The 21,334-nt window shown below is 44.1% G+C and overlaps 1 protein-coding gene across 1 annotated transcript in view; it reads right to left on the bottom strand.

The window, feature by feature from the left end:
- The window catches only part of LOC144690179 (zinc finger protein PLAG1-like), a 91,354-nt gene extending 70,258 nt beyond the window's left edge, over positions 1-21,096 (bottom strand). The window contains exon 1 of the mRNA XM_078557631.1: positions 21,022-21,096. Within this exon, the coding sequence (XP_078413757.1) occupies positions 21,022-21,051 (30 nt within the window). The 5' untranslated portion in view covers positions 21,052-21,096. The remainder of the gene's footprint in view (positions 1-21,021) is intronic.
- Between the last annotated feature and the right edge of the window lie 238 nt (positions 21,097-21,334).

Here is a 21,334-nt window from a genome sequence, read left to right as displayed (position 1 = left end):
AAGGTTTTGTGTGTGTGTGTTTTGCAGGGTTTTGTGTGTATGTTTGTGTTTTGCAGGATTTTGTGTGTGTGTGTGTGTGTTTTGCAGGGTTTTATGTGTGTGTGTGTTTTGCAGGGTTTTGTGTGTGTGTGTGCATTTTGCAGGGTTTTATGTGTGTGTGCGTTTTGCAGGGTTTTATGTGTGTGTGTGCATTTTGCAGGGTGCTGTGTGTGTGTGCGTTTTGCAGGGTTTTGTGTGTTTGTGTTTTGCAGGGTTTTGTGTGTGTGTTTGTGTTTTGCAGGGTTTTGTGAGTGTTTGTGTTTTGCAGGATTTTGTGTGTGTGCGTGTGTGTGTGTTTTGCAGGGTTTTGTGTGTATGTGTGTGTTGCAGGGTTTGGTGTGTGTGCGCGTTTTGCATGGTTTTGTGTGTGTGTGTTTTGCAGGGTTTTGTGTGTGTGTTTGTTTTGCAGGGTTTTGTGTGTGTGGATTTTGCAGGGTTTTGTGTGTGTGTGTATTTTGCAAGGTTTTGTGTGTGTGTGTGTTTTGCGTGTGTGTGTGTGTGTGTGTGTTTTGCAGGGTTTTATGTGTGTGTGTGTTTTGCAGGGTTTTGTGTGTGTGTATGCATTTTGCAGGGTTTTATGTGTGTGTGCGTTTTGCAGGGTTTTATGTGTGTGTGTGCATTTTGCAGGGTGCTGTGTGTGTGTGCGTTTTGCAGGGTTTTGCGTATGTGTGTGTTTTGCAGTGTTTTGTGTGTGTGTGCGTTTTGCAGGGGTTTATGTGTGTGTGTTTTGCAGGGTTTCGTGTGTATGTGTCTTTGTGTGTGCATTTTGCAGAGTTTTGTGCGTGTGTGCGTTTTCCAGGGGTTTATGTGTGTGTGTTTTGCAGGCTTTTGTGTGTATGTGTGTTGCAGGGTTTTGTGTGTGTGTGCATTTTGCAGGGTTTTGTGTGTTTGTGTTTTGCAGGGTTTTTTGTGTGTGTTTGTGTTTTGCAGGGTTTTGTGAGTGTTTGTGTTTTGCAGGATTTTGTGTGTGTGCGTGTGTGTGTGTTTTGCAGGGTTTTGTGTGTATGTGTGTGTTGCAGGGTTTGGTGTGTGTGCGCGTTTTGCATGGTTTGTGTGTGTGTGTTTTGCAGGGTTTTGTGTGTACGTTTGTGTTTTGCAGGGTTTTGTGTGTGTGTGTGTGTTTTGCAGGGTTTTATGTGTGTGTGCGTTTTGCAGGGTTTTATGTGTGTGTGTGCATTTTGCAGGGTGCTGTGTGTGTGTGCGTTTTGCAGGGTTTTGCGTATGTGTGGGTTTTGCAGTGTTGTGTGAGTGTGCGTTTTGCAGAGTATTATGTGTGTGTGTTTTGCAGGGTTTTGTGTGTGTTTTGCAGGGTTTTGTGCGTGTGTGTCTTTGTGTGTGCGTTTTGCAGAGATTTGTGCGTCTGTGCGTTTTGCAGGGGTTTATGTGTGTGCGTTTTGCAGGGTTTTGTGTGTTTCTGTTTAGCAGGGTTTTGTGTGTGTTTGTGTTTTGCAGGGTTTTGTCTGTGTGGGTTTTGCAGGGTTTTGTGTGTGTGTGTATTTTGCAAGGTTTTGTGTGTGTGTGTGTTTTGCAGGGTTTTGTGTGTTTCTGTTTAGCAGGGTTTTGTGTGTGTTTGTGTTTTGCAGGGTTTTGTGTGTGTGTTTGTGTTTTGCAGGGTTTTGTGTGTGTTTGTGTTTTGCAGGATTTTGTGTGTGTGCGTGTGTGTGTGTTTTGCAGGGTTTTGTGTGTGTGTTTATTTTGCAGGGTTTTGTGTGTGTGGGTTTGGCAGGGTTTTGTGTGTGTGTGTATTTTGCAAGGTTTTGTGTGTGTGTGTGTGTTTTGCAGGGTTTTGTGTGTGTGTGTGTTTTGCAGGGTTTTGTGTGTATGTTTGTGTTTTGCAGGGTTTTGTGTGTGTGTATGTGTTTTGCAGGGTTTTATGTGTGTGTGTGTTTTGCAGGGTTTTGTGTGTGTGTGTGCATTTTGCAGGGTTTTATGTGTGTGTGCGTTTTGCAGGGTTTTATGTGTGTCTGTGCATTTTGCAGGGCGCTGTGTGTGTGTGCGTTTTGCAGGGTTTTGCGTATGTGTGTGTTTTGCAGTGTTTTGTGTGTGTCTGCGTTTTGCAGGGGTTTATGTGTGTGTGTTTTGCAGGGTTTTGTGTGTATGTGTCTTTGTGTGTGCGTTTTGCAGAGTTTTGTGCGTGTGTGCGTTTTGCAGGGGTTTATGTGTGTGTGTTTTGCAGGGTTTTGTGTGTATGTGTGTGTTGCAGGGTTTTGTGTGTGTGTGCATTTTGCAGGGTTTTGTGTGTTTGTGTTTTGCAGGGTTTTGTGTGTGTGTTTGTGTTTTGCAGGGTTTTGTGAGTGTTTGTGTTTTGCAGGATTTTGTGTGTGTGCGAGTGTGTGTGTTTTGCAGGGTTCTGTGTGTATGTGTGTGTTGCAGGGTTTGGTGTGTGTGCGCTTTGCAGTGTTTTGTCTGTGTGTGCGTTTTGCAGTGTTGTGTGTGTGTGTGTGTGTGTTTTGCAGGGTTTTATGTGTGTGCGTTTTGTAGGGTTTTGCGTGTGTGTGTGTTTTTTTCAGGGTTTTGTGTGTGTGTTTTGCAGGATTTTCTGTGTGTGTGTGTGTGTGCGTGTGTATTGCTGGGTTTTCTGTGCGTGTGTGTTTTGCAGGGTTTTGTGTGTGTGTGTGCGTTTTGCAGGGGTTTGTGTGTGTGTGCATTTTGCAGGGTTTTGTGTGTTTGTGTTTTGCAGGGTTTTTTGTGTGTGTTTGTGTTTTGCAGGGTTTTGTGAGTGTTTGTGTTTTGCAGGATTTTGTGTGTGTGCGTGTGTGTGTGTTTTGCAGGGTTTTGTGTGTATGTGTGTGTTGCAGGGTTTGGTGTGTGTGCGCGTTTTGCATGGTTTGTGTGTGTGTGTTTTGCAGGGTTTTGTGTGTACGTTTGTGTTTTGCAGGGTTTTGTGTGTGTGTGCGTTTTGCAGTGTTGTGTGTGTGTGTGTTTTGCAGGGTTTTATGTGTGTGTGCGTTTTGCAGGGTTTTATGTGTGTGTGTGTGCATTTTGCAGGGTGCTGTGTGTGTGTGCGTTTTGCAGAGTTTTGCGTATGTGTGTGTTTTGCAGTGTTTTGTGTGTGTGTGCGTTTTGCAGGGTTTTATATATGTGTGTGTGTGAGAGAGAGAGAGAGAGAGAGTGTGTGTGTCTTTTTTTCCGGATTTTATATGAGTGCGTTTTGTAGGGTTTCATAAGTGTGCGTGTGTGTATTTTGCAGGGTTTTGTGTGTGTGTGTGCATTTTGCAGGGTTTTGTGTGCCTGTGCGTTTTGCAGGGTTTTGTGTCTGTGTGCGTCTTGCAGGGTTTTGTGTATGTGCGTTTTGCAGGGTTTTGTGTGTGTGCGTTTTGCAGGGTTTTATGTGTGTGTGTTTTTTGCAGGGTTCTATGTGTGTGAGCGTTTTGCAGGGTTTTATGTGTGTGTGTGCGTTTTGCAGGGTAATATGTGTGTGTTTTGCAGGGTTTTTTGTCTGTGTGTGTTTTGCAGGGTGTTGTGTGTGTGCGTTTCGCAGGGCTTTGTGTGTGTGCGTTTTGCAGGGTTTTATGCGTGTGTGAGTTTTGCAGGGTTTTAGAATGTGTGTGTGTTTTGCAGGGTTTTGTGTGTGCGTTTTGCAGGGGTTTGTGTGTGTTCGTCTTGCAGGGTTTTATGTGTGTGTGCGTTTTGCAGGGTTTTGTATGTGTGCATTTTGCAGGGTTTTGTGTGTGTGTGTGTTTTGCAGGGTTTTTTGTGTGTGCGTTTTGCAGTGTTTTGTCTGTGTGTGCGTTTTGCAGTGTTGTGTGTGTGTGTGTGTGTGTGTGTGTTTTGCAGGGTTTTATGTGTGTGCGTTTTGTAGGGTTTTGCGTGTGTGTGTGTGTTTTTCAGGGTTTTGCGTGTGTGTTTTGCAGGATTTTCTGTGTGTGTGTGTGTGTGTGCGTGTGTATTGCTGGGTTTTCTGTGCGTGTGTGTTTTGCAGGGTTTTGTGTGTGTGTTTTGCAGGGTTTTATGTGTGTGTGTTTTTTGCAGGGTTTTGAATGTGTGTGTGTTTTGCAGGGTTTTGTGTGTGTGTGTTTTCCAAGGTTTTGTGTGTGTGTGCGTTTTGCAGGGTTTTGTGTGTGTGCGTTTTGCAGGGTTTTGTGTGTGTGTGCATTTTGCAGGGTTTTGTGTGTGTGTTTTGCAGGGTTGTGTGTGTGTGTTTTGCAGGGTTTTGTGTGTGTGTGTGTTTTGCAGGATTTTGTGTGTGTGTGCGTTTTGCAGGATTTTGTGTGTGTTTGTGTTTTGCAGGGTTTTGTGTGTGTGTTTGTGTTTTGCAGGGTTTTGTGTGTGTTTGTGTTTTGCAGGGTTTTGTGTGTGTGGGTTTTGCAGGGTTTTGTGTGTGTGTGTATTTTGCAAGGTTTTGTGTGTGTGTGTTTTGCAGGGTTTTGTGTGTATGTTTGTGTTTTGCAGGATTTTGTGTGTGTGTGTGTGTGTGTGTGTTTTGCAGGGTTTTATGTGTGTGTGCGTTTTGCAGGGTTTTGTGTGTGTGTGTGCATTTTGCAGGGTTTTATGTGTGTGTGCGTTTTGCAGGGTTTTATGTGTGTGTGTGCATTTTGCAGGGTGCTGTGTGTGTGTGCGTTTTGCAGGGTTTTGTGTGTTTGTGTTTTGCAGGGTTTTGTGTGTGTGTTTGTGTTTTGCAGGGTTTTGTGAGTGTTTGTGTTTTGCAGGATTTTGTGTGTGTGCGTGTGTGTGTGTTTTGCAGGGTTTTGTGTGTATGTGTGTGTTGCAGGGTTTGGTGTGTGTGCGCGTTTTGCATGGTTTTGTGTGTGTGTGTTTTGCAGGGTTTTGTGTGTGTGTTTGTTTTGCAGGGTTTTGTGTGTGTGGATTTTGCAGGGTTTTGTGTGTGTGTGTATTTTGCAAGGTTTTGTGTGTGTGTGTGTTTTGCGTGTGTGTGTGTGTGTGTGTGTTTTGCAGGGTTTTGTGTGTGTGTGTGCATTTTGCAGGGTTTTATGTGTGTGTGCGTTTTGCAGGGTTTTATGTGTGTGTGTGCATTTTGCAGGGTGCTGTGTGTGTGTGCGTTTTGCAGGGTTTTGCGTATGTGTGTGTTTTGCAGTGTTTTGTGTGTGTGTGCGTTTTGCAGGGGTTTATGTGTGTGTGTTTTGCAGGGTTTCGTGTGTATGTGTCTTTGTGTGTGCAGTTTGCAGAGTTTTGTGCGTGTGTGCGTTTTCCAGGGGTTTATGTGTGTGTGTTTTGCAGGCTTTTGTGTGTATGTGTGTTGCAGGGTTTTGTGTGTGTGTGCATTTTGCAGGGTTTTGTGTTTGTGTTTTGCAGGGTTTTGTGTGTGTGTTTGTGTTTTGCAGGGTTTTGTGAGTGTTTGTGTTTTGCAGGATTTTGTGTGTGTGCGTGTGTGTGTGTTTTGCAGGGTTTTGTGTGTATGTGTGTGTTGCAGGGTTTGGTGTGTGTGCGCGTTTTGCATGGTTTTGTGTGTGTGTGTTTTGCAGGGTTTTGCGTGTGTGTGTGTGTGTGTGTGTGTGTGTGTTTTGCAGGGTTTTATGTGTGTGTGTGTTTTGCAGGGTTTTGTGTGTGTATGCATTTTGCAGGGTTTTATGTGTGTGCGTTTTGCAGGTTTTTATGTGTGTGTGTGCATTTTGCAGGGTTTTGTGTGTGTGCGTTTTGCAGGGTTTTGCGTATGTGTGTGTTTTGCAGTGTTTTGTGTGTGTGTGCGTTTTGCAGAGTATTATGTGTGTGTGTTTTGCAGGGTTTTGTGTGTGTTTTGCAGGGTTTTGTGTGTGTGTCTTTGTGTGTGCGTTTTGCAGAGTTTTGTGCGTGTGTGCGTTTTGCAGGGGTTTACGTGTGTGTGTTTTGCAGGGTTTTGTGTGTATGTGTGTGTTGCAGGGTTTTGTGTGCGTGTGCATGTTGCAGGGTTTTACGTGTGTGTGCGGTTTGCAGGGTTTTGTGCCCATGTGTGTGTTTTGCTGGATTTTATGTGTGCGCGTTTTGCAGGGTTTTGTGTGTGTGCGTTTTGCAGCGTTTTATGTGTGTGTGTTTTTTGCAGGGTTTTATGTGTGCGCGTTTTGCAGTGTTTTGTGTGTGTGCGTTTTGCAGGGTTGTGTGTGTGTTTTGCAGGGTTTTATGTGTCTGTGTGTTTTGCAGGGTTTTTTGTGTGTGTGTTTTGCAGTGTTTTGTCTGTGTGTGCGTTTTGCAGTGTTGTGTGTGTGTGTGTGTTTTGCAGGGTTTTATGTGTGTGCGTTTTGCAGGATTTTCTGTGTGTGTGTGTGTGTGTGTGTGTGCGTGTGTATTGCTGGGTTTTCTGTGCGTGTGTGTTTTGCAGGGTTTTCTGTGTGTGTGTGCGTTTTGCAGGGGTTTGTGTGTGTGTGTTTTGCAGGGTTTTGTGTGTGTGTTTTGCAGGGTTTTATGTGTGTGTGTTTTTTGCAGGGTTTTGAATGTGTGTGTGTTTTGCAGGGTTTTGTGTGTGTGTTTTGCAGGGTTGTGTGTGTGTGTTTTGCAGGGTTTTGTCTGTGTGTGTGTTTTGCAGGATTTTGTGTGTGTGTGCGTTTTGCAGGATTTTGTGTGTGTATGTGTTTTGCAGGGTTTTGTGTGTGTGGGTTTTGCAGGGTTTTGTGTGTGTGTGTATTTTGCAAGGTTTTGTGTGTGTGTGTTTTGCAGGGTTTTGTGTGTATGTTTGTGTTGTGCAGGGTTTTGTGTGTGTGTGTGTGTTTTGCAGGGTTTTATGTGTGTGTGTGTTTTGCAGGGTTTTGTGTGTGTGTGTGCATTTTGCAGGGTTTTATGTGTGTGTGCGTTTTGCAAGGTTTTATGTGGGTGTGCATTTTGCAGGGTGCTGTGTGTGTGTGTGTTTTGCAGGGTTTTGTGTGTTTGTGTTTTGCAGGGTTTTGTGTGTGTTTGTGTTTTGCAGGGTTTTGTGAGTGTTTGTGTTGCAGGGTTTGGTGTGTGTGCGCGTTTTGCATGGTTTTGTGTGTGTGTGTTTTGCAGGGTTTTGTGTGTGTGTTTGTTTTGCAGGGTTTTGTGTGTATGTGTGTGTTGCAGGGTTTGGTGTGTGTGTGCGTTTTGCATGGTTTTGTGTGTGTGTGTTTTGCAGGGTTTTATGTGTGTGTGTGCATTTTGCAGGGTGCTGTGTGTGTGTGCGTTTTGCAGGGTTTTGTGTGTTTGTGTTTTGCAGGGTTTTGTGTGTGTGTTTGTGTTTTGCAGGGTTTTGTGAGTGTTTGTGTTTTGCAGGATTTTGTGTGTGTGCGTGTGTGTGTGTTTTGCAGGGTTTTGTGTGTATGTGTGTGTTGCAGGGTTTGGTGTGTGTGCGCGTTTTGCATGGTTTTGTGTGTGTGTGTTTTGCAGGGTTTTGTGTGTGTGTTTGTTTTGCAGGGTTTTGTGTGTGTGGATTTTGCAGGGTTTTGTGTGTGTGTGTATTTTGCAAGGTTTTGTGTGTGTGTGTGTTTTGCGTGTGTGTGTGTGTGTGTGTGTGTTTTGCAGGGTTTTGTGTGTGTGTGTGCATTTTGCAGGGTTTTATGTGTGTGTGCGTTTTGCAGGGTTTTATGTGTGTGTGTGCATTTTGCAGGGTGCTGTGTGTGTGTGCGTTTTGCAGGGTTTTGCGTATGTGTGTGTTTTGCAGTGTTTTGTGTGTGTGTGCGTTTTGCAGGGGTTTATGTGTGTGTGTTTTGCAGGGTTTCGTGTGTATGTGTCTTTGTGTGTGCAGTTTGCAGAGTTTTGTGCGTGTGTGCGTTTTCCAGGGGTTTATGTGTGTGTGTTTTGCAGGCTTTTGTGTGTATGTGTGTTGCAGGGTTTTGTGTGTGTGTGCATTTTGCAGGGTTTTGTGTGTTTGTGTTTTGCAGGGTTTTGTGTGTGTGTTTGTGTTTTGCAGGGTTTTGTGAGTGTTTGTGTTTTTCAGGATTTTGTGTGTGTGCGTGTGTGTGTGTTTTGCAGGGTTTTGTGTGTATGTGTGTGTTGCAGGGTTTGGTGTGTGTGCGCGTTTTGCATGGTTTTGTGTGTGTGTGTTTTGCAGGGTTTTGCGTGTGTGTGTGTGTGTGTGTGTGTGTGTTTTGCAGGGTTTTATGTGTGTGTGTGTTTTGCAGGGTTTTGTGTGTGTATGCATTTTGCAGGGTTTTATGTGTGTGCGTTTTGCAGGTTTTTATGTGTGTGTGTGCATTTTGCAGGGTTTTGTGTGTGTGCGTTTTGCAGGGTTTTGCGTATGTGTGTGTTTTGCAGTGTTTTGTGTGTGTGTGCGTTTTGCAGAGTATTATGTGTGTGTGTTTTGCAGGGTTTTGTGTGTGTTTTGCAGGGTTTTGTGTGTGTGTCTTTGTGTGTGCGTTTTGCAGAGTTTTGTGCGTGTGTGCGTTTTGCAGGGGTTTACGTGTGTGTGTTTTGCAGGGTTTTGTGTGTATGTGTGTGTTGCAGGGTTTTGTGTGCGTGTGCATGTTGCAGGGTTTTACGTGTGTGTGCGGTTTGCAGGGTTTTGTGCCCATGTGTGTGTTTTGCTGGATTTTATGTGTGCGCGTTTTGCAGGGTTTTGTGTGTGTGCGTTTTGCAGCGTTTTATGTGTGTGTGTTTTTTGCAGGGTTTTATGTGTGCGCGTTTTGCAGTGTTTTGTGTGTGTGCGTTTTGCAGGGTTGTGTGTGTGTTTTGCAGGGTTTTATGTGTCTGTGTGTTTTGCAGGGTTTTTTGTGTGTGTGTTTTGCAGTGTTTTGTCTGTGTGTGCGTTTTGCAGTGTTGTGTGTGTGTGTGTGTTTTGCAGGGTTTTATGTGTGTGCGTTTTGCAGGATTTTCTGTGTGTGTGTGTGTGTGTGTGTGTGCGTGTGTATTGCTGGGTTTTCTGTGCGTGTGTGTTTTGCAGGGTTTTCTGTGTGTGTGTGCGTTTTGCAGGGGTTTGTGTGTGTGTGTTTTGCAGGGTTTTGTGTGTGTGTTTTGCAGGGTTTTATGTGTGTGTGTTTTTTGCAGGGTTTTGAATGTGTGTGTGTTTTGCAGGGTTTTGTGTGTGTGTTTTGCAGGGTTGTGTGTGTGTGTTTTGCAGGGTTTTGTCTGTGTGTGTGTTTTGCAGGATTTTGTGTGTGTGTGCGTTTTGCAGGATTTTGTGTGTGTATGTGTTTTGCAGGGTTTTGTGTGTGTGGGTTTTGCAGGGTTTTGTGTGTGTGTGTATTTTGCAAGGTTTTGTGTGTGTGTGTTTTGCAGGGTTTTGTGTGTATGTTTGTGTTGTGCAGGGTTTTGTGTGTGTGTGTGTGTTTTGCAGGGTTTTATGTGTGTGTGTGTTTTGCAGGGTTTTGTGTGTGTGTGTGCATTTTGCAGGGTTTTATGTGTGTGTGCGTTTTGCAAGGTTTTATGTGGGTGTGCATTTTGCAGGGTGCTGTGTGTGTGTGTGTTTTGCAGGGTTTTGTGTGTTTGTGTTTTGCAGGGTTTTGTGTGTGTTTGTGTTTTGCAGGGTTTTGTGAGTGTTTGTGTTGCAGGGTTTGGTGTGTGTGCGCGTTTTGCATGGTTTTGTGTGTGTGTGTTTTGCAGGGTTTTGTGTGTGTGTTTGTTTTGCAGGGTTTTGTGTGTATGTGTGTGTTGCAGGGTTTGGTGTGTGTGTGCGTTTTGCATGGTTTTGTGTGTGTGTGTTTTGCAGGGTTTTGTGTGTGTGTTTGTTTTGCAGGGTTTTGTGTGTGTGGATTTTGCAGGGTTTTGTGTGTGTGTGTATTTTGCAAGGTTTTGTGTGTGTGTGTGTTTTGCAGGGTTTTATGTGTGTGTGTGCATTTTGCAGGGTTTTATGTGTGTGCGTTTTGCAGGGTTTTATGTGTGTGTGTGCATTTTGCAGGGTGCTGTGTGTGCGTTTTGCAGGGTTTTATGTGTGTGTGTGCATTTTGCAGGGTGCTGTGTGTGTGTGCGTTTTGCAGGGTTTTGCGTATGTGTGTGTTTTGCAGTGTTTTGTGTGTGTGCGTTTTGCAGAGTATTATGTGTGTGTGTTTTGCTGGGTTTTGTGTGTGTTTTGCAGGGTTTTGTGTGTGTGTCTTTGTGTGTGCATTTTGCAGAGTTTTGTGCGCGTGTGCGTTTTGCAGGGGTTTATGTGTGTGTGTTTTGCAGGGTTTTGTGTGTATGTGTGTGTTGCAGGGTTTTGTGTGCGTGCGCATGTTGCAGGGTTTTACGTGTGTGTGCGTTTTGCAGGGTTTTGTGTGTGTGTGCGTTTTGCAGCGTTTTATGTGTGTGTGTTTTTTGCAGGGTTTTATGTGTGCGCGTTTTGCAGGGTTTTGTGCGTGTGCGCGTTTTACAGGGCTTTATGTGTGCGTTTTGTAGGGTTGTGTGTGTGTTTTGCAGGGTTTTATGTGTCTGTGTGTTTTGCAGGGTTTTTTGTGTGTGCGTTTTGCAGTGTTTTGTCTGTGTGTGCGTTTTGCAGTGTTGTGTGTGTGTGTGTGTGTGTGTTTTGCAGGGTTTTATGTGTGTGCGTTTTGTAGGGTTTTGCGTGTGTGTGTGTGTTTTTCAGGGTTTTGTGTGTGTGTTTTGCAGGATTTTCTGTGTGTGTGTGTGTGTGTGTGCGTGTGTATTGCTGGGTTTTCTGTGCGTGTGTGTTTTGCAGGGTTTTCTGTGTGTGTGTGCGTTTTGCAGGGGTTTGTGTGTGTGTGTTTTGCAGGGTTTTGTGTGTGTGTTTTGCAGGGTTTTATGTGTGTGTGTTTTTTGCAGGGTTTTGAATGTGTGTGTGTTTTGCAGGGTTTTGTGTGTGTGTGTTTTCCAAGGTTTTGTGTGTGTGTGCGTTTTGCAGGGTTTTGTGTGTGTGCGTTTTGCAGGGTTTTGTGTGTGTGTGCATTTTGCAGGGTTTTGTGTGTGTGTTTTGCAGGGTTGTGTGTGTGTGTTTTGCAGGGTTTTGTGTGTGTGTGTGTTTTGCAGGATTTTGTGTGTGTGTGCGTTTTGCAGGATTTTGTGTGTGTTTGTGTTTTGCAGGGTTTTGTGTGTGTGTTTGTGTTTTGCAGGGTTTTGTGTGTGTTTGTGTTTTGCAGGGTTTTGTGTGTGTGGGTTTTGCAGGGTTTTGTGTGTGTGTGTATTTTGCAAGGTTTTGTGTGTGTGTGTTTTGCAGGGTTTTGTGTGTATGTTTGTGTTTTGCAGGATTTTGTGTGTGTGTGTGTGTGTGTGTGTTTTGCAGGGTTTTATGTGTGTGTGCGTTTTGCAGGGTTTTGTGTGTGTGTGTGCATTTTGCAGGGTTTTATGTGTGTGTGCGTTTTGCAGGGTTTTATGTGTGTGTGTGCATTTTGCAGGGTGCTGTGTGTGTGTGCGTTTTGCAGGGTTTTGTGTGTTTGTGTTTTGCAGGGTTTTGTGTGTGTGTTTGTGTTTTGCAGGGTTTTGTGAGTGTTTGTGTTTTGCAGGATTTTGTGTGTGTGCGTGTGTGTGTGTTTTGCAGGGTTTTGTGTGTATGTGTGTGTTGCAGGGTTTGGTGTGTGTGCGCGTTTTGCATGGTTTTGTGTGTGTGTGTTTTGCAGGGTTTTGTGTGTGTGTTTGTTTTGCAGGGTTTTGTGTGTGTGGATTTTGCAGGGTTTTGTGTGTGTGTGTATTTTGCAAGGTTTTGTGTGTGTGTGTGTTTTGCGTGTGTGTGTGTGTGTGTGTTTTGCAGGGTTTTGTGTGTGTGTGTGCATTTTGCAGGGTTTTATGTGTGTGTGCGTTTTGCAGGGTTTTATGTGTGTGTGTGCATTTTGCAGGGTGCTGTGTGTGTGTGCGTTTTGCAGGGTTTTGCGTATGTGTGTGTTTTGCAGTGTTTTGTGTGTGTGTGCGTTTTGCAGGGGTTTATGTGTGTGTGTTTTGCAGGGTTTCGTGTGTATGTGTCTTTGTGTGTGCAGTTTGCAGAGTTTTGTGCGTGTGTGCGTTTTCCAGGGGTTTATGTGTGTGTGTTTTGCAGGCTTTTGTGTGTATGTGTGTTGCAGGGTTTTGTGTGTGTGTGCATTTTGCAGGGTTTTGTGTGTTTGTGTTTTGCAGGGTTTTGTGTGTGTGTTTGTGTTTTGCAGGGTTTTGTGAGTGTATGTGTTTTGCAGGATTTTGTGTGTGTGCGTGTGTGTGTGTTTTGCAGGGTTTTGTGTGTATGTGTGTGTTGCAGGGTTTGGTGTGTGTGCGCGTTTTGCATGGTTTTGTGTGTGTGTGTTTTGCAGGGTTTTGCGTGTGTGTGTGTGTGTGTGTGTGTGTGTTTTGCAGGGTTTTATGTGTGTGTGTGTTTTGCAGGGTTTTGTGTGTGTATGCATTTTGCAGGGTTTTATGTGTGTGCGTTTTGCAGGTTTTTATGTGTGTGTGTGCATTTTGCAGGGTTTTGTGTGTGTGCGTTTTGCAGGGTTTTGCGTATGTGTGTGTTTTGCAGTGTTTTGTGTGTGTGTGCGTTTTGCAGAGTATTATGTGTGTGTGTTTTGCAGGGTTTTGTGTGTATGTGTCTTTGTGTGTGCGTTTTGCAGAGTTTTGTGAGTGTGTGCGTTTTGCAGGGGTTTATGTGTGTGTGTTTTGCAGGGTTTTGTGTGTATGTCTGTGTTACAGGGTTTTGTGTGTGTGTGCATTTTGGAGGGTTTTGTGTGTTTGTGTTTTGCAGGGTTTTGTGTGTGTGTTTGTGTTTTGCAGGGTTTTGTGAGTGTTTGTGTTTTGCAGGATTTTGTGTGTGCGTGTGTGTGTGTTTTGCAGGGTTTTGTGTGTATGTGTGTGTTGCAGGGTTTTGTGTGTGTGCGCATTTTGCATGGTTTTGTGTGTGTGTGTTTTGCAGGGTTTTGTGTGTGTGTTTGTTTTGCAGGGTTTTGTGTGTGTGTCTATTTTGCAAGGTTTTGTGTGTGTGTGTGTTTTGCAGGGTTTTGTGTGTGTGTGTGTGTGTGTGTGTTTTGCAGGGTTTTATGTGTGTGTGTGTTTTGCAGGGTTTTGTGTGTGTGTGCATTTTGCAGGGTTTTATGTGTGTGTGTGCATTTTGCAGGGCGCTGTGTGTGTGCGTTTTGCAGGGTTTTGCGTATGTGTGTGTTTTGCAGTGTTTTGTGTGTGTGTGCGTTTTGCAGAGTATTATGTGTGTGTGTTTTGCAGGGTTTTGTGTGTGTTTTGCAGGGTTTTGTGTGTGTCTTTGTGTGTGCATTTTGCAGAGTTTTGTGCGTGTGTGCGTTTTGCAGGGGTTTATGTGTGTGTGTTTTGCAGGGTTTTGTGTGTATGTGCGTGTTGCAGGGTTTTGTGTGTGTGTGCGTGTTGCAGGGTTTTACGTGTGTGTGCGGTTTGCAGGGTTTTGTGCCCATGTCTGTGTTTTGCTGGATTTTATGTGTGTGCGTTTTGCAGGGTTTTGTGTGTGTGTGCGTTTTGCAGGGTTTTATGTGTGTGTGTGTGCATTTTACAGGGTGCTGTGTGTGTGTGCGTTTTGCAGGGTTTTGCGTATGTGTGTGTTTTGCAGTGTTTTGTGTGTGTGTGCGTTTTGCAGAGTATTATGTGTGTGTGTTTTGCAGGGTTTTGTGTGTATGTGTCTTTGTGTGTGCGTTTTGCAGAGTTTTGTGAGTGTGTGCGTTTTGCAGGGGTTTATGTGTGTGTGTTTTGCAGGGTTTTGTGTGTATGTCTGTGTTACAGGGTTTTGTGTGTGTGTGCATTTTGGAGGGTTTTGTGTGTTTGTGTTTTGCAGGGTTTTGTGTGTGTGTTTGTGTTTTGCAGGGTTTTGTGAGTGTTTGTGTTTTGCAGGATTTTGTGTGTGCGTGTGTGTGTGTTTTGCAGGGTTTTGTGTGTATGTGTGTGTTGCAGGGTTTTGTGTGTGTGTGCATTTTGCATGGTTTTGTGTGTGTGTGTTTTGCAGGGTTTTGTGTGTGTGTGTGTTTTGCAGGGTTTTATGTGTGTGCGTTTTGTAGGGTTTTGCGTGTGTGTGTGTGTTTTTCAGGGTTTTGTGTGTGTGTTTTGCAGGATTTTCTGTGTGTGTGTGTTTTGCGGGGTTTTCTGTGTGTGTGTGCGTTTTGCAGGGGTTTGTGTGTGTGTGTTTTGCAGGGTTTTGTGTGTGTGTTTTGCAGGGTTTTATGTGTGTGTGTTTTTTGCAGGGTTTTGAGTGTGTGTGTGTTATGCAGGGTTTTGTGTGTGTGTGTTTTCCAAGGTTTTGTGTGTGTGTGCGTTTTGCAGGGTTTTGTGTGTGTGCGTTTTGCAGGGTTTTGTGTGTGTGTGTGTTTTGCAGGATTTTGTGTGTGTGTGCGTTTTGCAGGGTTTGGTGTGTTTTTGTGTTTTGCAGGGTTTTGTGTGTGTGTGTGTGTGTGTGTGTGTGTGTTTTGCAGGGTTTTATGTGTGTGTGTGTTTTGCAGGGTTTTGTGTGTGTGCGTTTTGCAGGGTTTTGTGTGTGTGCGTTTTGCAGGGTTTTATGTGTGTGCGTTTTTTGCAGGGTTCTATGTGTGTGAGCGTTATGCAGGGTTTTATGTGTGTGTGTGCGTTTTGCAGGGTAATATGTGTGTGTTTTGCAGGGTTTTTTGTGTGTCTGTGTTTTGCAGGGTTTTTTGTGTGTGTGCGTTTCGCAGGGCTTTGTGTTTGTGTGTTTTGCAGGCTTTTTTGTGTGTGAGTGTTTTGCAGGGTTTTGTTTGTGTGTGTTTTGCAGGGCTTTGTTTATGTGTGTGTGAGTTTTGCAGGGTTTTAGAATGTGTGTGTGTTTTGCAGGGTTTTGTGTGTGCGTTTTGCAGGGGTTTGTGTGTGTTCGTCTTGCAGGGTTTTATGTGTGTGCGTTTTGCCGGGTTTTGTATGTGTGCATTTTGCAGGGTTTTGTGTGTGTGTGTGTTTTGCAGGGTTTTATGTGTGCGCGTTTTACAGGGCTTTATGTGTGTGTGTTTTGCAGGGTTTTATGTGTCTGTGTGTTTTGCAGGGTTTTATGTGTGTGTGTGTGTGTGTGTGTATTGCAGGGTATTACGTGTGTGTTTGTGTTATGCAGGGTTTTGTGTGTGTGCGTTTTGCAGTGTTTTGTCTGTGTGTGCGTTTTGCAGTGTTGTGTGTGTGTGCGTGTTTTGCAGGGTTTTATGTGTGTGCGTTTTGTAGGGTTTTGCGTGTGTGTGTGTGTGTGCGTTTGTATTGCAGGGTTTTTTGTGTGTGTTTTGCAGGATTTTCTGTGTGTGTGTGTGCGCGTGTGTATTGCAGGGTTTTCTGTGCGTGTGTGTTTTGCAGGGTTTTGTGTGTGTGTGTTTTGCAGGGTTTTGTGTGTGTGTGTGTTTTGCAGGGTTTTGTGTGTGTTTGTGTTTTGCAGGATTTTGTGTGTGTGCATGTGTGTGTGTTTTGCAGGGTTTTGTGTGTGTTTGTTTTGCAGGGTTTTGTGTGTGTGGGTTTTGCAGGGTTTTGTTTGTGTGTGTATTTTGCAAGGTTTTGTGTGTGTGTGTGTTTTGCAGGGTTTTGTGTGTATGTTTGTGTTTTGCAGGGTTTTGTGTGTGTGTGTGTGTGTTTTGCAGGGTTTTATGTGTGTGTGTGTGTTTTGCAGGGTTTTGTGTGTGTGTGTGCATTTTGCAGGGTTTTATGTGTGTGTGCGTTTTGCAGGGTTTTATGTGTGTGTGTGCATTTTGCAGGGTGCTGTGTGTGTGTGCGTTTTGCAGGGTTTTGCGTATGTGTGTGTTTTGCAGTGTTTTGTGTGTGTGCGTTTTCCAGAGTATTATCTGTGTGTGTTTTGCAGGGTTTTGTGTGTATGTGTCTTTGTGTGTGCGTTTTGCAGAGTTTTGTGCGTGTGTGCGTTTTGCAGGGGTTTATGTGTGTGTGTTTTGCAGGGTTTTGTGTGTATGTGTGTGTTGCAGGGTTTTGTGTGTGTGTGCATTTTGGAGGGTTTTGTGTGCTTGTGTTTTGCAGGGTTTTGTGTGTGTGTTTGTGTTTTGCAGGGTTTTGTGAGTGTTTGTGTTTTGCAGGGTTTTGTGTGTATGGATTTTGCAGGGTTTTGTGTGTGTGTCTATTTTGCAAGGTTTTGTGTGTGTGTGTGTTTTGCAGGGTTTTGTGTGTGTGTGTGTGTGTGTGTGTGTGTGTTTTGCAGGGTTTTATGTGTGTGTGTGTTTTGCAGGGTTTTGTGTGTGTGTGCATTTTGCAGGGTTTTATGTGTGTGCGTTTTGCAGGGTTTTATGTGTGTGTGTGCATTTTGCAGGGTTTTGTGTGTGTGCGTTTTGCAGGGTTTTGCGTATGTGTGTGTTTTGCAGTGTTTTGTGTGTGTGTGCGTTTTGCAGAGTATTATGTGTGTGTGTTTTGCAGGGTTTTGTGTGTGTTTTGCAGGGTTTTGTGTGTGTCTTTGTGTGTGCGTTTTGCAGAGTTTTGTGCGTGTGTGCGTTTTGCAGGGTTTTGTGTGTATGTGTGTGTTGCAGGGTTTTGTGTGTGTGTGCGTGTTGCAGGGTTTTACGTGTGTGTGCGGTTTGCAGGGTTTTGTGCCCATGTGTGTGTTTTGCTGGATTTTATGTGTGTGCATTTTGCAGGGTTTTGTGTGTGTGTGCGTTTTGCAGCGTTTTATGTGTGTGTGTTTTTTGCAGGGTTTTATGTGTGCGCGTTTTGCAGGGTTTTGTGCGTGTGCGCGTTTTACAGGGCTTTATGTGTGTGTGTTTTGCAGGGTTTTGTGTGTGTGCGTTTTGCAGGGTTGTGTGTGTGTTTTGCAGGGTTTTATGTGTCTGTGTGTTTTGCAGGGTTTTTTGTGTGTGCGTTTTGCAGTGTTTTGTCTGTGTGTGCGTTTTGCAGTGTTGTGTGTGTGTATTGCAGGGTTTTATGTGTATGTGTTTTGTAGGGTTTTGCGTGTGTGTGTGTTTTTCAGGGTTTTGTGTGTGTGTTTTGCAGGATTTTCTGTGTGTGTGTGTGTGTGTGCGTGTGTATTGCAGGGTTTTCTGTGCGTGTGTGTTTTGCGGGGTTTTCTGTGTGTGTGCGTTTTGCAAGGGTTTGTGTGTGTGTGTTTTGCAGGGTTTTGTGTGTGTGTTTTGCTGGGTTTTATGTGTGTGTGTTTTTTGCAGGGTTTTGAGTGTGTGTGTGTTATGCAGGGTGTTGTGTGTGTGTGTTTTCCAAGGTTTTGTGTGTGTGTGCGTTTTGCAGGGTTTTGTGTGTGTGCGTTTTGCAGGGTTGTGTGTGTGTTTTGCAGGGTTTTATGTGTGTGTTTGTGTTATGCAGGGTTTTGTGTGTGTGCGTTTTGCAGTGTTTTGTCTGTGTGTGCGTTTTGCAGTGTTGTGTGTGTGTGTGTTTTGCAGGGTTTTACGTGTGTGCGTTTTGTAGGGTTTTGCGTGTGTGTGTGTGTGTTTTGCAGGGTTTTATGTGTGTGCGTTTTGTAGGGTTTTGCGTGTGTGTGTGTGTTTTTCAGGGTTTTGTGTGTATGTTTTTCAGGGTTTTGTGTGTGTGTTTTGCAGGATTTTCTGTGTGTGTGTGTGTGCGTGTGTATTGCAGGGTTTTCTGTGCGTGTGTGTTTTGCAGGGTTTTCTGTGTGTGTGTGCGTTTTGCAGGGGTTTGTGTGTGTGTGTTTTTGCAGGGTTTTGAATGTGTGTGTGTTTTGCAGGGTTTTGTGTGTGTGTGTTTTCCAGGGTTTTGTGTGTGTGTGCATTTTGCAGGGTTTTGGGTGTGTGCGTTTTGCAGGGTTTTGTGTGTGTGTTTTGCAGGGTTGTGTGTGTGTGTTTTGCAGGGTTTTGTGTGTGTGTGTGTTTTGCAGGGTTTTGTGTGTGTGTGCGTTCTGCAGGATTTTGTGTGTGTTTGTGTTTTGCAGGGTTTTGTGTGTGTGTGTTGTGTTTTGCAGGGTTTTGTGTGTGTTTGTGTTTTGCAGGATTTTGTGTGTATGCGTGTGTGTGTTTTGCAGGGTTTTGTGTGTGTGTGTGTATTTTGCAAGGTTTTGTGTGTGTGTGTGGGTTTTGCAGGGTTTTGTGTGTATGTTTGTGTTTTGCAGGGTTTTGTGTGTGTGTGTTTTGCAGGGTTTTGTGTGTGTGTGCATTTTGCAGAGTTTTATGTGTGTGTGCGTTTTGCAGGGTTTTATGTGTGTGTGTGCATTTTGCAGCGTGATGTGTGTGTGCGTTTTGCAGGGTTTTGCGTATGTGTGTGTTTTGCAGTGTTTTGTGTATGTGTGCGTTTTTCAGGGTATTATGTGTGTGTGTGTGTTTTGCCGAGTTTTGTGTGTGTTTTGCAGGGTTTTGTGTGTGTGTGTCTTTGTGTGTGCGTTTTGCAGAGTTTTGTGCGTGTGTGTGTTTTGCACGGGTTTATGTGTGTGTGTTTTGCAGGGTTTTGTGTGTATGTGTGTGTTGCTGGGTTTTACATGTGTGTGCGTTTTGCAGGGTTTTGTGTGTGTGTGCGTTTTGCAGGGTTTTGTGCACATGTGTGTGTTTTGCTGGGTTTTATGTGTGTGTGCGTTTTGCAGGGTTTTGTGTGTGTGTGCGTTTTGCAGGGTTTTACGTGTGTGTGCGGTTTGCAGGGTTTTGTGCACATGTGTGTATTTTGCTGGATTTTGTGTGTGTGCGTTTTGCAGGGTTTTGTGTGTGTGCGTTTTGCAGGGTATTATGTGTGTGTGTGTTTTGCAGGGTTTTGTGTGTGTTTTGCAGGGTTTTATTTGTGTGTTTTGCAGGGTTTTTATGTGTGTATTTTACTAGGTTTTATTTATGTGTTTTGCAGGGTTTTTATGTGTGTGTTTTGCAGGGTTTTATTTGTGTGTTTTACTGGGTTTTATTTGTGTGTTTTACTGGGTTTTATGTGTGTGTTTTGCAGGGTTTTTGTGTGTGTGTTTTACAGGGTTTAATTTGTGTGTTTTACTGGGTTTTATTTGTGTGTTTTGCAGGGTTTTTATGTGTGTGTTTTGCAGGGTTTTTATATGTGTGTTTTGCAGGGTTTTACATGTGCGTTTTGCAGGGTTTTGTGTGTGTGTTTTGCAGGGTTTTGTGTGTGTGTTTTGCAGGGTTTTTATGTATATGTTTTGCAGGATTTTATTTGTGTGTTTTACTGGGTTTTCATTGTGTGCGTTTTGCAGGGTTTTACATGTGTGCGTTTTGCAGGGTTTTATATGTGTGTTTTCCAAGTGTGCGTTTTGCACGGTTTTACTTGGGTGCGTTTTGCAGGGTTTTACACATGTGTGTTTTGCAGGGTTTTATATGTGTGTTTTGCAGGGTTTTACATGTGTGCGTTTTGCAGGGTTTTACATGTGTGTTTTCCAGGGTTTTACATGTGTGTGTTTTGCAGGGTTTTACATGTGTGTGTTTTGCAAGGTTTTACATGTGTGCATTTTGCAGGGTTTTACATGTGTGTTTTCCAGGGTTTTACATGTGTGCGTTTTGCAGAGTTTTACTTGTGTGTGTTTTGCAGGGTTTTATATGTGTGCGTTTTGCAGGGTTTTACATGTGTGCGTTTTGCAGGGTTTTACATGTGTGTGTTTTCCAGGGCTTTACATGTGTGCGTTTTGCAGGGTTTTACTTGTGTGTGTTTTCCAGGGCTTTACATGTGTGTTTTCCAGGGTTTTACATGTGTGCGTTTTGCAGGGTTTTACATGTGTGTTTTCCAGGGTTTTACATGTGTGCATTTTGCAGGGTTTTACATGTGTGCGTTTTGCAGGGTTTTACATGTGTGCGTTTTGCAGGGTTTTACATGTGTGCGTTTTGCAGGGTTTTACTTGTGTGCGTTTCGCAGGGTTTTACATGTGTGTTTTACATGTGTGTGTTTTGCAGGGTTTTACTTGTGTGTGTTTTGCAGGGTTCTATATGTGTGTTTTACGTGTGTGTTTTGCAGGGTTTTACATGTGTGCGTTTTGCAGAGTTTTACATGTGTGCGTTTTGCAGGGTTTTACATGTGTATGTTTTGCAGGGTTTTACTTGTGTGTGTTTTGCAGGGTTTTACATGTGTGTGTTTTGCAGGGTTTTACATGTGTGTGTTTTGCAGAGTTTTATTTGTGTGTGTTTTGCAGGGTTTTACGTGTGTGTTGTGCAGGGTTTTACTTGTGTGTGTTTTGCAGGGTTTTACATGTGTGTGTTTTGCAGGGTTTTACTTGTGTGTGTTTTGCAGGGTTTTACATGTGTGCGTTTTGCAGGGTTTTACATGTGTGTGTTTTGCAGGGTTTTACTTGTGTGTGTTTTGCAGAGTTTTACATGTGTGTGTTTTGCAGGGTTTTACTTGTGTGTGTTTTGCAGAGTTTAATTTGTGTGCGTTTTGCAGGGTTTTATGCGTGCATTTGTATGTGTGTTTCGCAGGGTTATAAATGTGTGTGTGTTTTGCAGGGTTATAAATGTGCATGTTTGAGCAGGCAACACATTTCTCCCCATTTCTAATCTGAAGTAGAGGAAATGACAAAGATGTTCAGGCCGAGGGTGAAAAACGACATCCGCTATAATCACCCTGAGTTGTATGTTGCAATGTTATTGACAAAACGGGGAGGGGGCGGGGAGGGGGGAGCAGTAAGCAGGGGATAATGCTAGTTCAGAGTTTAGAATATTTTATAGTAATTCTGAGCCACAGCCACCGAGATTCCTGTCGAGGTCACGGTTGAAAGCAGCAACGCTATTGTTGTAGCGCTGGACGTTGGCTACATTACATTCTGTAATGTGTACTTACAAAGACCAGCCTTCATGAGTCCCGCCCCCATTCCTCCAAAGCCATTCATAAAATTTTGGTTGAGAACTGCCACAGGTCAGACCTGTCTCTGCGATTGTATCTAAAACACTCGCCAGGGAGAGAGAGAGAGAGAGAGAGAGCGAAGGATGATCATTGTAAACTTACTTTCCAAAACAAACCAACTCCAAAGAATGGCCCCTCCCTCCAAACCAGACCATAATCCGCCAAGGTGGGTGGGTGGGGGGGTAATAAAGGGGGTAGGGGGGCGAAGATTTAAAAAAAGACAAATTCTACCTATGGTATCGTGTTCCCTTAAACAGTACAAAGACATCAGCAACAAGTTAAAGGGGACAGTGAAAATATAGCATCTTATTAATGCATTCCAGATGCAAAAGAGAAAAATCCTCAATATAAATAAAAGCAATTGTAGTTTCACCCTCTTATATGTCGCAAGGAGCAGCTGGTAAACATATATCAATACAGAATCATTGTCTGCTCCTTGGACACACAGGTTGGGGCCAGGGAAAGGAGAATTAAGGCAGGGAGAGAAAATAAACCTCCAACTTTGGGTCATATGTTTCTGGAGTTGTGCTGTCAGCAAACATGCTGGAGAGGGATGGACTGACTCACCCCGATCGGCCAAGCATCGCTCCCCCTCATTCAGACGGCATCCGGCCGGCCTCTGCTCTGCTGCTCAGCGATCCCCAGTTTGCCTCCTGTCCTTTCCTGTCCAGCAGGAGCAGAACCCGCAAGGGTGCGAAACTGTGCAAAAGTTAGTCTCAGTTTCTCGGGCTTGGGATTCACAAAGGAAGTTACAGTGGTTTTGGTGAGGGACACAACACCGGTTAGTCCCTGCGATCTACAGGGGGCTGGGGGGTGGGGAAGGGGAGGGGCTGCCCTGCTATTGAAAAACACACACACACACACAATCCTCACTACAGAC

This window comes from Cetorhinus maximus, chromosome 14 (assembly GCF_964194155.1).
Source record: "Cetorhinus maximus chromosome 14, sCetMax3.hap1.1, whole genome shotgun sequence".
In the NCBI taxonomy this organism is placed as follows: domain Eukaryota; kingdom Metazoa; phylum Chordata; class Chondrichthyes; order Lamniformes; family Cetorhinidae; genus Cetorhinus; species Cetorhinus maximus.
This window is presented reverse-complemented; position numbering and strand designations above follow the sequence as displayed.